This window comes from Hyaena hyaena, unplaced genomic scaffold (genome assembly GCF_003009895.1).
Source record: "Hyaena hyaena isolate Hyena2069 unplaced genomic scaffold, ASM300989v1 scaffold_367, whole genome shotgun sequence".
Lineage (NCBI taxonomy): Eukaryota > Metazoa > Chordata > Mammalia > Carnivora > Hyaenidae > Hyaena > Hyaena hyaena.
In genome coordinates this window covers 1,475,640-1,491,052 of record NW_024081002.1, presented here as the reverse complement: position 1 = coordinate 1,491,052, position 15,413 = coordinate 1,475,640, and the positions used below count along the sequence as shown (strand labels likewise).

The window sequence follows — 15,413 nt, the reverse complement described above, 5'->3', positions numbered from 1 at the left end:
TATAGGAAAAGAATTTTTATGTGTTTTATAATAGGAAAAAAACCATGGTAAGGCTAAAGACTCTCAGCAGGACTTCTGGCTCCTTCTCCACCTCAAAATCAAATAAAATGCCAGAATTCCCCTCCCTGGGGCCCAGCACCCAGACTGGCCATGCAGAATCAGATGGTACTAGCTGATGAGCTGTGTAAGATGGGGGAATCTGAAATCTGCACTTGTCAGATGCCAGCAAGGCCATCTGCCCTCCCTAAAAATGGTCCTAACCCTTTCCCCTAAGGGCAGGGGAGTGTATTTCCTGGGTTAGCCTTGGAGTATCTAACACTTTTTAAAGTAAGGGTCTGTTTGAACCCAGGGCAGGTAAAAAGAACACTAGCCATTTCTTTGTAAAACCAACATCAAGATCAAAAGATCAAAATGTTATTGCATTTTACAGTTCACCTGGCTCCCGGCCGGGGCAAGAATGTGAATGGGGGCCCGGCCGTCAGCCTGTTCCTTCTCCACTCACCCAAGCCCCATCCCTCACCTGGAGTGGCCCTGAGCACAAGTGTGTGGACACCCCACCTGTAGGGCCCAGGCCCATCCTTGGCTCCTCCTTGGCCGAGAGGTATAAACATGGGTACGGTCAGCCCTGGGAAGATGGGCCCGAGAGGGGTCTAAGAGGAGACTGCACTGCAGCCAGGGCTGTGGCTGGAGGAAGGCAGAGTGGGGCCCTCTAAACTACAGGGGCCAAAGCAGGTGGGTAGTCCAGGTTTAAGGATGGTACCATCTGGCCCGCTGACCAGCCTGCTGGGCCATTTCTGGAACCATCTGACTCCTGACCAGCCTGAAGAATCATTTCTGGGACCATGTGGCCCCTGACCGGCCTGTGGGGCCATTACTGGCAGTCCCTATCTCCTTCCCTCCTGGTCTCACGTTAAACCTTCAGGCCAGAGGTGGTCCCAGCCCCGCGGGTGTAACTGGAAGATGCATGCAGGGAGCACCATCGGGTGGGCAGGCAGGGAACGAGCCCTGTCCCACGCCTCCCTCCACCACCTCCAGGAAGCACCACATCTGAAAGGAAAGGTCTGTGATTTAATTCCCACTAGGGGAGAAAGTGATATGAAGTCAGGTAACTTGTGGTTAATGAGGAATAATGAACCAACCATGTGTGCTTTTGGCTATCCACGGCTTTCTCTTCTTTCCCATTTACCACATGTCTCCATTCCCAAGCCCACGGGGCCTACGGTCTTAAATACAAATGCAGTTTCTTGTGGGCTGTCCAGAAAGAACCGGTGTTCTTATGGGACCCAAGGGTCAAATGCTAGAATCCAAGATAGAGTCCCAAACAGAAACCTCCCAGATCCACTTGCCCCCTCGAACTCAATTCTGGATGCCGAGGGGTTTCTCCACAGGCTTCCCCCAGACATCTTCAAAGCAAACAGAATAATCCACTCTATCTGCTCACTCTTGGTTTTCATTCACAAAACACAGGCCACAGCGGAGGCAGCAGAGCCTGGGGAGTGCCTAAGAAGCGCCAGCGATGGTCCCCGGGAGTGGGTGCCCCTCTCCAGCCGCCCCAGCCCAGGGCTGCCTCCAAACTCCCCCAGGGAGCACCTGACCTTGGGTACCTGGCTCTTCCAGGGGAGGCTGTGCGCTGATCTCAGGTTCTGGAGTGACCTCGGGGGGCGGCGGAGGTGGGGCTGGTGGAGCTTTGACAGGAGTCGTCGACTCGGGGGTCTCGAAAGCTTCTTCAGAGTCAGAACTCCTGGTGGAAAGAGGAGGGGAGAAACGCAAGGTTAGGCGGCAGCCGGGGCCGAGTCTGCTCCGAGGGGCCGGGGGCCAGTGCTGCTGAGCACTTTGACAACACCCCCCCCCCCACCGGGACCACTAGAATCAGGCTTGCCCAATGTGACTGTTTGAAGACAGACATGAGGAAAGTCATTTCCCAGCATGATTCCCAAGACGGAATCTCATTATCGCCAGCTTTGTGCCCACAGGATATAGGCTTTGAATTTAGCTCTAAGAAAAATTCGTATTTCTGGCCTTAGCGGCAAATACAAAGACGGGAATCTTTTGATCAACCTGGTGTCAATTCAGCCAAATTGATATTCCCAGGAACACGTTTTGCCGCCATGATTCCAACACACCACAGGATCCCCACTGCAGGAAACCAAGTCTCATATGGCCTCTCCCCACCCGGTCGTTCTCTCCCACTGTCCTTCCTTCCCACAGCTCCTCATAATTCATTATAGACTTATTCACCTTCGGATTATGTTAATTATCTCTCTTATCAACTGAGCTTCAAGGCCATGATGGCAGCCAGTCTTGCTTATCACAGCATCTGAGCCTGAACCAAAAGGCAGTGAATAAACAGCTGTTGAATGAAAGAAAGAAAGAAAGAAAGAAAGAAAGAAAGAAAGAAAGAAAGAGAGAAAAGAAAGGAGGGAAGGAGGAAGGAAGAGAGAAAGAAAGGAGGAAACGAGGAAGGATGGAAGAAAGAGAAAAGGTAAGAAGGAAGGACAGAAGGAAAAAAGAAAGAAAGAAAGAAAGAAAGAAAGAAAGAAAGAAAGAAAGAAAAAGAAAGAAAAGAAAAGAAAGAAAGGAGGGAAGGAGGAAGGGAGGAAGGCAGGCAGCAAGGAAAGAAAGAGAGAAAAAGAGAAAGAAAGGAAGAAAGGGGGGAGGGAGAAGGAAAGAAAGAAAGAAAGAAAGAAAGAAAGAAAGAAAGAAAGAAAGGAAGGAAGGAAGGAAGGAAGGAGAAAGGGAGAGAGGAAGGAAGGAAGAAGGAAAGAAAGAGAGAGAGAAAGAGAGAAAAGAAGGAAAGAAAGCTAGCTAGCTCACTGGAGGATGTGCCAGACCTAGACACAAAACACAGCTTGCTGACCCCAATGATATGATAATGACCCTCATTGCCCTGTAGGAGGGTCTGCCCTCTGCCCTGGAGAAGATTCTTCACCCAGAGAACTGGCCCCAAATTCCACCCAGACGACGCCCCTCCCAGTAACAAGGGGGAGGCCGCTCAGTTAACTAAAGCCTTGTCCTGGGCTCCAGAAAACCCTGAGCGGACGGCCCTTCTGCATCACCCTCCTTCTCCAGGGGGCTCAATTTTAAGCCAGAAAGAATGAGGCCTCTGCAGATCTTGGAGCTGGGCGTGTGACCTGAAGCTGGGGGACAGCTCCTCCCTGGCTCCAGATGCCCAGTGGTCCCCGGGCCTGGCCCAAGCTCACTGTGAGGATGCCAGAGCGCAAGAAGCAACAGCATTCCCTGGGGTGCCCCTTAGCATCTCAGGACCTAAAAGGCCACATACTCACTTCCAACAAGAAAGGTAATGATCAAGAGGGCGGCTACTTAGTTCCGGGCTGACACAGTGGCCCAGCGGGCAAATCTGGGTGAAGACGTCTAGAATCAGAGGGTGACAGACCAGGTGAGCACCGGAGCACAAGGTGCTCACACTGCTGAGCCCTCGCCAGGGTCAGAGGACCAGTGACCTTGGTAGAGGGCAGCGTCTTCCGAAGACCATCTGCCAGCCGGCAGAGAGAGCCAGGAACCCAGCCAGTCCCTCCACAGTCAGCCGGCACAGGAAAGAAGAGCCTCTGGTGAGTTCCCCTTCAGAGAAAACTCTACATTGATTGTTTTTACAACCCGTTAGTGACTCATTTTATCAGTGCCAAAGACCCTGTCCCCCATCCCCAAGAACCCCAGCCCCTCCAGCAAGCCACAAAGCCCTCGGGGGACCCGAAGAGACGAACAGAAATATCAGATCTGCTTTTGATGAGATCCGATGAGCCGCTTAAAGCCCGCACCCTATCAGGTTTCCTGAGTAAAGACTCGCTCCATGCAAACGGGAGCACAAATGTGAATATTAATATTTAAAGGCCTTTGCTTTTGTCTAGCGAAGTGAAGATACACACTCGGACAACAGCAGATCGAAGTACCTGAGTTTTGCTGAGTCTGTTAACTGGCATGAAAAACACAAGGAAGTTACACAACGGAACATCAAAGAGGAGTAAGAGTTTGGATCACCCTGGTGGGTGCTGGAAGTCACCCTGTCCCCCAGCACAGAATGTGTCAGGGGCAACATGACAAGACACACAAAGCCAACTTGCCTCTTTCCGGAACTTTCTTGGAGGGGCATCAGACTGGCATCGCCGCTGCTCGCCACTGCTGTCCACATCCACTGGGCCCATTCCACCAGGGGCCACAGCCGCCAGGGGGCAAAAGCCATCTCTGCTGAAGGACAGCCTCCGCTCCCCAAAACCACCCTTGATTCCCTTGCCCTTGTCTTGGGGATCTAAATCTGTCCAAAATGCCAGATGCCAGGAAGAAGTTAGCAGCACCGCCAGCCAAGGATGCCGTGAACTTCCCCAGAGTGCAGTGGAGACACAGGGCGAGAGGCTGCGAGCTCTTCCCCTGGCTTCTGCAGCCCTGGGTCGTGACGATGTGTGGCTTTAGAGCGCAAAGGGCCCCTGCTCTTTCCTAACAGCACAAGCAAGCAACAGGGAGGGCCGGATGCTCTTGGGCTTGAGCTGCTGAATTCCAATGAGGTCTCCTCTGCTTGCAGCTGCCTGGCTGGCCGGCCGGCCGGCACACCTGCTCAGAAGGAACCACCATTCGCCACTGCCCCGTGAGAGAGGCAGAGGGCACACGGAGCCCCTTTGTGCTTCCCTGCTTGTCTGCCACAAATCATTTCTGCATCAAAACACCACGGGGCGACCGTGCACCACAAGAATGGCATTCACTTCCGGGGATGCCTGTGTTATTTTCACATTTCCGCACCCTCTCCCAGGAGCAGAGAGCAAGTTAATTAGAGGAGGCGGATGGCAGCTTTTTTAATTAGTTCTTTTTTCCCTGTTCAGTTTCCCAGAGGGCTCAGAAACATTTCCAAGAGCAGGGATTTCTGCAGTCCACCCACAAAGAGCCTGTACATAAAAATAAAGCGGCACTTTGGAGCCCCAATGCATAAAAGCAGTTCCCATCGGCTGTTTGATTCTTTTTTTCCCTACTAGGAAAAACTAAAGTACAATAAATTCTTCTGTTAAGGTTCCACACGCTTTGAAAATGAAAGAAAAGGAAATTAACTTAATGCATCGGAAAGAACGTGCCACTCCAGTCTGCTAAAACATCTCTAAATTATATGAAAATGCATTTACCAGGATATGTACACACTATGTATACGCATATGTTCACCATCTAAGCAAATACGCAAATACATGCAAATAAACTGGAGAGATGTCTTTCCATAGTGTAAAAAGGTAGCTCTTAATGGCCAGGCAAGAAATATGGGGACTTTAATTTCCAGCATGAAAAGCTTTATAATGGGTATCATTCGCTGAACTTTTTGTTATGCATCGGGCCCTGGGTTAGGTCCATTTTTACATTTCTCTGTAATCATCAAAAATATCCTGCCTGGTAGTGAGCAGGCCCAATTTACAGATGGCATTACTCTGGGAACCAAATTACTTTGCCCTTGGTCATCTCACCAGTAAGCTATGGAAGTTGGGCTCAAACCTAGAACTGACTGCCTATAAAATCTGTGCTCTTTTCACTGTCTCAGTGGCTTCCAAATATTTTCAACAGCACAACTATTCTTCCAAATGAATCCTATGCACAGAGAAGAGTAGTGTTTATCTTATGAGCTCAATTTATATCATAGTCTCACTACATTATCTATCGTTGGGAACAACAAAGCTATTTGACAAGCCTGAACATTTGACACCCAGGGTTGGGGATGCTAATTGCAGGGTCAGATCTGCTGATATACCCCTGGTTGCACATTACCAGAAAAAGTCCCGATGCAAACCGCTGAGTGATTACAAACAGCACCTGTTTTTTTAACAGCTTGCCCGGTGATCCAGGGTTCTTTATTAAGGCAGACAGGGCAGACGAGCTACCTAAGAGCGAAACTAAACGAATCCATCAGTATAAGGCAATATGCTGGCGGTCACCAATGCCACGCCGTGTGGGCTGCACAGAAGAGAAGGAAAGATACAAACACATAATCCCAAGTACAGAGAGACCTTGCGAGCCGCCCAAACTAAAGCTGTCACGCTCTCCAGGTGTGTGTTAGTGAAGTTTTAAAGTAGTTTTTCAAACATTTTCTTAGATTTCAGAGAATGTCTGTATAGTTCCAAAGTCCCACGGAGCAGAGTAGGGAAATCTCTACTCCACGCAATGAAGAAATCAGTCCTTCCACAAATGACACACGGAGTTAAAACAGAGCACTTAAGGAAACTGCCCCCAAAGCAGGACAGCTGGCAAATGTAGAAGCCCAGGGCTTGCTGACCTCTCTTTTTACTTTAAATATTTTCATGTTTTACTTCTATGAACTATAACAACAAAATAGTAAAAAAGATCAGCACCCACACACAAATTCGTTAACATAATATAGATGAGCACAATATGTAATGAAGTTAGTATAATATAACACATACATACACCTATGCACGAAAGTATGTGTGACTGTGTATGCATATAAATAAAACATGGGTCTCTCTTAATAAAGAGGTGCTACTGATATAGTTTTTCAGCTTATTAAGTAGTTACGTTTTGTTCAAGTTTTACTGGAGGTACTTCTAGGGTTTGGGGGAATAAATCTCAAATACCACAGACAGAATCTTCCAACTCAAGATGGAAGAAAATTTCCCATTCCAACACGCTTATCACGTCCTTCGAAAGAGGTGAGGAGGGGCGCTTGGGTGGCATCTGACTCTTGATTTCAGCTCAGGTCATGATCTCATGGTTTGTGAGTTTGAGGCCCACATCAGGCTCTGTGCTGACAATGCAGAGCCTGCTTGGGATTCTCTGTCTCTTGCTCTCTCTGCCCTCCCCTCCCCCACTTGCATGCACGCTGTATAAAAAATAAACTTTAAAAAATAAAATAAAATAAACAGGCAAGGAAACTGAGGCCAGGAGAGCCGCAGCTCAAAGTAACCAGCCCTTTCCAGAAAGGACATTCCATAGAATGAGCCTGTTTTCAGTAAACAGAGCCTCCAAATAAGAGCCTCCGTCCTAATCACAGTGCCCATCCCCCACCTGGAAATCTAAAGTTACCTATACTTCCATGTTATCTGATTATCAAGAAACAGTTCATGTTTTTTTAATGTTTATTTATTTTTGAGAGAGAGAGAGAGAGAGAGACAGAGCATAGTGGAGAAGGGGCAGAGAGAGAGGGAAACACAGAATCTGAAGCAGGCTCCAGGCCCCAAGCTGTCAGCACAGAGCCCGATGTGGGGCTCGAACCCACAAACCACGAGATCATGACCTGAGCTGAAGTCGGACGCTTAACCAGCTGAGCCACCCAGGCAACCCAAGAAACAGTTCATTCTTAAGTACTGCTAAAGGAAAGTTCTCTTTCTAGAAAGTTATCTATTTCTACGGCAATTTCTCAGGATTCTAGTGAAAGTGAGCGTGGGGACAGAGGATTTTGCGACCAGCCAGCAAGAGTGAAGGGTCCCAGTGCCAGTACCCTAGAGGTGGGGGCTTCCTGGGACATAAGCCCCACCCTCTCAGGTCCTGGGGGGCCCCACCTGAGCCAGTGGTGCATGTGCCCCCCGGCCTCCCTCCCCTGGACCAAACCCCGGGTGAGGCCACAGTGCCAGCCCCAAGCCCTGCATCCAGAGGAGGCTCACACCCTCCAGACCCAAAGACCACCTGCTAACCCTGACGGGAGGGAGACCTTCCAGAAACAAAACCAGAGCTCTCGGCAGATCAGATCATCTCCTTCACCTCTGCATCTAAGAGTTTGAAGGGTTTGTGAAAGGGTGTTTGTGAAACTGCTCTGCACTAAATTCTATTCATCAAGACATTCCACTTTAGACAGGCTTGTCAAGAAATTCGGTCCTTGCAAGAATACGTGCGCATTCTCTCTCTCTCACACACACACACATACACACACACATACACACACGCTTCCCTCCTGCCTAAAACAACTTGACTGGTGATTTTTTGGGTCTGATTGAAAAGGGCCTTTCACTTTAATGTGCCCATCATGTGCACAGAAAAGGAATTTGTGGGGCGCCTGAGTGGCTCAGTTGGTTAAGCATCCAGCTTCAGCTCAGGTCACGAACTTGCGTTTCTTGAGTTCGGGCCACGCTGGGCTCTGTGCTCACAGCTCAGAGCCTGGAACCTGCTAAGGATTCTCTGTCTCCCTCTCTCTCTGCTCCTCCCCTGCTTGCACTCTGTCTCTCCGTCTCTCTCTCCCTCAAATATAAATACATATTTAAAAAAGGAAGAAAGGAAAGGAATTTGTTCTGCAATATCGCTCCTTAACATTTAAGTCAAGGGAGAACATGATCTCAACATGACCAAGAGCTAAGACCCTTCTTGGACTGTCAGGTGACTGAGGAGGCCATGTCCACACGCCATCCTCCACGAACACAGAGCTAGTTCCTGTGAGTCAGGCTGCTGCCAGAGTTTTCCAGGCTTACACTCCAGGGAAAATCAAAGCAGGCGACACCACACTCTCCCCAAGATCCCCAGCATGTAGCATCTGTCGGGTTTACAAGGCAGCTCCCGTTTTCAGATTCAAGTAGCTGTCACTTGGCTACTTGGAGATGTCATCAGGGCTCAACGGACATTGGCAAATGACACACTGGCTGTTTCAAGGTCAGATGGCATCCCCAGTGACAGAGTGGCACGGTGAAGACATAAAAGCACACATAAATAAGCTACTCACCCAGATCCAATGGAATAAACAGGGGAGACAGAATCCCCCAAAAGGCGATCAGAAGATAGGATGGACGGTCCACAAGCAACGAACGTCTACCATAGAATTCTTTCCAGCTACAGCACTCACTGTAACTGGGCGAACATAAGCAGGTCACTTGACTGCCTGGGCCCTTGGACCTTCTGTCCCATTAGTGGGAAAAATAACTGTATAGTTCCCTCCCCTTATGACTCCAATTCTGCCCTTGGCCTCCAGCCATTAGAAATTTGGGAAAATGGGGGCGCCTGGGTGGCTCAGTCGGTTAAGCCTCCAACTCTTGTTTTCGGCTCAGGTCATGACCTCACAGTTTGTGGGTTCGAGCCGTGCATCAGGCTCTGTGCTGATGGCAAGGAACCTGCCTGGGATTCTGTCTCCCTCTCTCTCTGCCCCTCCCCTGCACACTCTCTATGTCTCCTTCTCTCTCTCAAAAATAAATAAACATTAAAAAAATTTTTGCGGAAATGTAATTTGTTAGCCAACTAAGTCTTCTCTTTTATTTCATCACAACTACTGATTTGGGCAAGAAGGGGAATCTGGGGCTCCCACACGACGTGGGAGGCCTGTCCTGCCAGACCATCTGCAAACACAAGTGTGTCCCGGAGGATGCAGGGACTCACATGCACACCGATCTTGACTTTCTCCTTCCCTCGAGGTCAGGGCCATAAACTCCAGGGTCAGGGGAGTGTTTCCAGAATGGAGGAGGCTCAGTGTCATATTGTGTGTGTGTGGATGCATACACATGTGCCCAATGAAACATCCCATCCCCACACACTTAGTTTTGAAACTGACTTACCTGCAACAACACCAGGCGCTTAGCAAATGAGGCTCTCCTGTGGCTGAGTGCCTTACGGCAGGCAGTGTAGAGTCAAGGCTGAGTCAGCAGCCCTGGGCTCAGGAGTCTACCTGTTTGTAAATGGGTCCTGGAGCTATGCCAGAATGCCAATCAAGTCTCAGAAGAAATAAAGAAAGAAGGGACTCGATTGCCCTTTAATTCCCTTGCCTTCTGCAATGATATCCCTGAAATCTCATCTTTGTAGCTGAACTCTTTGCTTGGGTAACTTAAGTTGGAACCTTTAAACTCAAATTCTGAAAAATCTAACTGGAAATAAGATATTTATGGAGGCTAGCTAGAAAAGAATAGAACATGTGGAATTGAGGGGGCCTCTGAGGGGTGCCTGGGTGGCTCAGTCGGTTAAGTGTCCAACTCTTGACTTCAGTTCAGGTCATGGTCTCACGGTTCGTGGGTTTGACCCCCACATCGGGCTCTGTGTAGACAGTGCAGAGCCTGCTTGGGATCGTCTCTCGTCGTCTCTATCTGCTCCTCCCCTGCTTGCTCTCTCTCTCTCTCTCTCAAAAAACAGTAATTAAAAAAAGGAGCTTCTAATAGACCATCACTAAGAGTCCTTCTCTTTTCTCTAGGGACAAGTCCAGGCCATCCTATCTGGTGAGACCGTTAACAAGCAAACAGTATCTCACCTGGGTGAGACACAATTAGCATCCAACTAAACACGAAAATATCTGTTCAACTGAGCGCGCTGAAGATACTATGTGATACTCCGTGGAAAGCTCTTCTGGTCCTGACTTCTTTTATATACTTGTCTTTCTTTTATATATTATCCTAACAGGTTTGCGCTATGACTCAGTGTGTGTGTGTGTGTGTGTGTGTGTGTCCCCAAATTCATGTGGAAACCTAATTCCCGAGCTGATGGAGGGGATTAGAACATGAGTAGGGCCCTTGTGAAGGGTAAGAGTGCTCTTGTGATAGGAAACCGCAGAGAACTGCCTTGCCCCCTCTGGCCGTGTGAGGACCCAGAGCACGACCATCTGTGAACAAGGAATCAGGCTCTCACCAGACACCCTACCTGTGGGGTCCTTGACCGTGGCTTTCCCAGCCTCCGGAACTGTGGGGAAGAAATGTGTGCTGCTTAAAAGCCCCCTCATCTGAGGCACTTTTGTTTTATCAGCCTAAACAGACTAAGACAGTCTGGTACCTAGTTTCTGAAACTAAAGGAAGTCAGAAGGCGCAGAGAAGATGCAAGAACTCAGAAGGAACAGGAAAGTTCAGCCAACCCCTAGGAACGGTTTCCCCAGCACCTGGCAGGTAACGGCCCCTCCCTCAGCACCACTCACTGTTGATCTGGGCACAGAGAGCTCACATGTACAGTCAGGAGAGCCCCAAGCTGAGTAATAAATAGGAAAAACAGCAAATTCAGGAATTATATTCAGGAGGAGCTGCTTTGGGATATAACAGTTACATATAAATATAAAGAAATATACACAAACACAGAGGTACATTTACATAACACATATATACCTGTGTAGAGACAGAAATATATGCACATAGAGGCAACAGATATGTTGTTTTCGGATTCAGAAAAAGGTATCTTGGCACAGGTCTGTGTTTGCCCTGGTAGAGGGGAGGATGTCGGCCTGAGGAAAGCAGAGTCCAACCGCGGGGCCGGGGACCCCAGGGGCCTTCCCAGATCCCTTCAGCATGATCTCCCCAAGCCCATCTAGGTCCAGGATGCAAAGAACGCAACGGAGTGGGGACCTGATCAGCTGGACTATGTCCAGGGAGACGCGGTGTAAGGGAAGGAGCCAAGAAGGAGTTTGGAAACAGCGCGGCAGTGGGAATACAGCCTTCCTCCCTGCACAGCCCAGGGCAGACGCACCCACCCGGGACCTGCCCCTTCAGGTGCTCCCACAGCCGGCGAGGAGCACCCAGTCTGCATCCCCGGCTCACCTCCCCCACGCCACAAGCATCCTTCTGATTTCAGGGCAGCTCCCCAGGCAGCACCTGGGCACCACGATGGGGAGCCTCGACCAGGGGCTGCCCACCGCAGCCAGTTTTACAGTCGGTCCCTCAGCTTCCTCACCCCTACCCCATCTGACCCTCACAACAGGTGAGGCAGGTGGACACCACTCTAGAACAATTTCAGCAGGGCTTGTCACTTATCGCGGGCCGAGCACCCGGGCAGCCGGGTCCGCCACACCAGTTCCCTGCTCACAAGATGCTCACATCCTTCTGGGTCCCGAGGAAGACAATCCGGAGCCTAAAGGGCCCAGTGACTCGAGGGGGGGACTCAGAGCCCTGCAGAGGCAGAGCCAGGATGGGAGCATGTGTCTTGTGCCCCTTGTCCCGAACCAAGTGGCTTCTTCTGCGTCCCAGTGGCTCCTGGAGGTTGGCAGGCTGGTCTGCAAATCGGGGTCCAGTACATTTGGGGGCTGTCGGTTTCCAGGGCATCCTCGGCTCCGGGCCTCTGCATCTAGACTTGTGACCGCCCCGTGGGGGCAGCCAGCCAGGCCAGCCTTGGTCTCCTGCCCCCTGTCCTCTTCACTCCTGGCCCCCTGTTCCTCAGCCACACCTTAACCTGTCCCCTCATTCAACCACCGAGTGCGCGTCCAAGGGGCCCCAGTCCTGCCCTCCTGACTATAACTGTGTGAGGTCCCTGCAATCTACCTTGGGTGACGGGGAGGTTGGGGGCCACCCAGACCCCTGGGGTCGGCCACATGCCCTCTGCAGGGGAGGTTGGGTCAGCAGCTGAATTCTGCTACCCTCACTGATTCACATCTTGGACCAAAGGCAATGTCACCATGGGGTCAAGGGAGACTCAAGTGCTGACTAAGCTCAAAGCAGAGTCTTTCAATAGGCCCTGGATTTCCACTCAGCAGAGCAAGGGCGCTCTGGCCTTAGCATTCCCGGCTCCCAAGTTCTTCACGTCTAAAGCGGCTTCACCTAAGCCTCTGTCTGTCTGTCTCTATGTCTATGTCTGTGTGCCTCTGTCTCAGACTCTGCAGCAGGCTGGGCCTCCATCCGTTCTGGAGTCTGTGTCTCAGTATTTGCCTCCCTCTCCTCTGCCCTCCCCTCCCCCTGTGTGAGTGTGTGGTTGTGTGCATGTGTGTGTGCACATGCGCGTGTGCACACGCCCCCACCTCTTACTTCTCCATCTCCCTCCCCGTTTCTAGTCAAAAGGAGGTTAAGCGTATTTGGAGGCTCTCCCGCTAATCTGAATCGTGTTTTTTCTATCAATAATTAAAGCTTATGTGTCTTGACTTTATAATTCATCACTTAAAATTTTGCCTTTAGAGTGGTCACTTAAAACCTTGCGGGGGTGCCTGGGTGGCTCAGTCAGTTAAGCGTCCAACTTCAGCCAGGTCATGATCTCCTAGTTTGTGAGTTCGAGCCCCGCATCAGTCTCTGTGCTGACAGCTCGGAGCCTGGAACCTGCTTCGGATTCTGTGTCTCCATCTCTCTCTGCCCCTCCCCCACTCAGGCTCTGTCTCTCTCAAAAAATGAATAAACATCAAAAATAAAAATTAAAAAAAATTTTTTAAAAGCCTCACAAATTCCTAATGATAGCAATCGAGGGGTGCCTGGGTGGCTCAATCGGTTAGTATCTGACTCTTGCTTTTGGCTCAGGTCATGATCTTGTAGTTCGTGGGCTTAAGCCCACATCAGGTTCCTCACTGTATGTGCAGAGTCTGCTTGGGATTCTCTCTCGCCTTCTCTCCTTGCTTCTTTCCCCCTTCTCCCCCCACCTCAAAAAAAAAAGCTTAAAAAAAAAGCATGATGCTTCTTTTAAAAAAATAAATAATAGCAATGGAGAAAGGATTTGAGGGCTTTTGCTACATTGGACATGAACATCCCTATAGTCATCTCTTCCTAATGTTTCAGCATAAATTCATTACTGAGTTACACCAAGGTCATTGCTTTTAACAAATATATACAGTTGACCCTGGAACAATGCAGGTGTTAGGGGCACTGACCCCCTACGTGCAGTCAAAATCCAAGTATAACTTTCGACTCTCCAAAAACTTGACCACTAATAGCCTACTACTGTTTTTTTATTAAAAAAATTTTTTTAACATTTATTTATTTTTGAGAGACAGAGAGACAGAGCGTGAGCAGCGGAGGGGCAGACAGAGAGGAGACACAGAATCTGAAGCAGGCTCCAGGCTCTAAACTGTCAGCATAGAGCCCAACACGGGGCTTGAACCCATGAATTGTGAGATCATGACATGAGCCTAAGTCAGCTGCTTAACCAACTGAGCCCCCCAGGTGCCCCGCTAATAGCCTACTATTGACCGGGAGGCTTCCTGGTAACAGTCAGTTATCACATGTTTTGTACGTTTTATGTATTACATACCACACTCTTACAGGAAAGTAGACCAGAGGAAAGAAAACATTAAGAAAATCATAAAGAGGAGGAAATATATTTATAGTACAGAACCACATCCAAAAACAAACAAACAAAAACCAAAAACCCATATGGATGTGGAGCCACGCAGCACAAGCCCGTGTTGCCCTAGGATCAACTGTACACACCTTACAGGTAGACTTCAACCCCTTTTCTAAACCCAGAGCAGCCCAGAGAGCCGTGTGAGCTCCTTGTGAGCTCCAGGCAGCTGGGAGTATAAATCACAGCATCACACCCTCCTGCTGAGACCGCTGACTTCAGAGGCCCTGAAGCTTTGCTAACTAAGAGAACTAAACCCAGAGAGGGTTTAGTTATTGTGGGATTTCATTTATCTAAAAACCAGTAATTCTCTGGGCCCTGCCCGGAGGTGATGCTCAACCAATACCCCCCACAGCCTCTCTCCGCTAAATACAAAGACAAACTCTCCTGAAAAATTCTTTCCCGTCTCTGCTAAATAAATGGCAACCTGTAGTCCACTGTGTGTCTCAAACCCCATGTCGCAGCTAGAAACAAAATGTGCGAACCTGGACTTGGGATGGCCACAGTACTTTAGTAAAAACTCCTGACATTTAGAAAGTCTTAAAAGCTCTTTTCCTACCAATGTCTGCAAACAGTGCTTTTGTACAGTAAAGAAGGAGCACTTAAATCTTTTGTCCCTTCCCTTTCAATCAGTTTACAGAACCAAAGGGAAAAGAATGGCTTGCAAATAGCATGCCAGCTGCAGAGAATAAGTATTGTCCAATGCCTCACACACACCATTCTCTCACACGTAATGCAGTGACAATGCTCAGTCTTTGACATGCTTATTAAAGAAATCTTGAACAGATAAAGTCTGAAGTAAAGCATGCTCTTCGTGTATAATATCTGAATTATCTGATTCCGATAATTTTGTAGTAGGAAACAGCACAGTGTTTGCAAACTATAAAAATCAGCATTTACAGGTCTGGCTCCAAACTTCATGCTCTGCCACCAGTGAGGTGGGCAACTTCGGACAGGTTGCTTCACACAACCTTGACCGTGGGCCCATTCCCCCTCCATGCAATGGAAGTACCACCGGCCACATGAGGTCACTATAAGGGAGTCTATACTCATACAACGCCAGGCATCTAGAAGGCATTCACTCTCTCCAGTCCTTAACCTGTTAAAACTGTTAAAACTATAACCAAGATGACTGTATCCTTCATCTGAACAGAACCAGAGAAACGTAAAGCAGAGCCCTATTTTCTTTAAAGTCCCCTGTAGTCAGGGACAGCTATATCAAGGATTCATGAGTTTACAGAGCAAGGAGAAAACATTGTGATTTTCTGGCTCTTCCCACACACCCAACACCTCCCCCTCCCCCAGCTCACACACACACACACACACATACACACACACACACACACACTGCTAAAATGGCTGTGGGCAAGGAATTGTAAAATCAAGCAATAAATATCACTTGAGTATTTACCGAATTAATTCACAGCCACTCTGGCAGAAAGTGTAATCAGCAAAGTGGATGGCGTGCTGACTTGGTTTGTTCTGGGCTCTGCGGTGCA

General features: G+C 49.1%; 1 protein-coding gene across 8 annotated transcripts in view; it reads right to left on the bottom strand.

Annotated features, from left to right (window-relative positions):
• TACC2 (transforming acidic coiled-coil containing protein 2) overlaps window positions 1-15,413 on the bottom strand; it is a 202,951-nt gene that overhangs the window by 51,777 nt on the left and 135,761 nt on the right. For 5 of the 8 annotated variants that reach the window (XM_039250483.1, XM_039250481.1, XM_039250485.1 and 2 more), the window contains one exon: window positions 1,596-1,741. In XM_039250483.1, the coding sequence (XP_039106414.1) occupies window positions 1,596-1,741 (146 nt within the window). The remainder of the gene's footprint in view (window positions 1-1,595; window positions 1,742-15,413) is intronic. The other 3 variants (XM_039250488.1, XM_039250484.1, XM_039250486.1) reach the window with 1 other exon arrangement.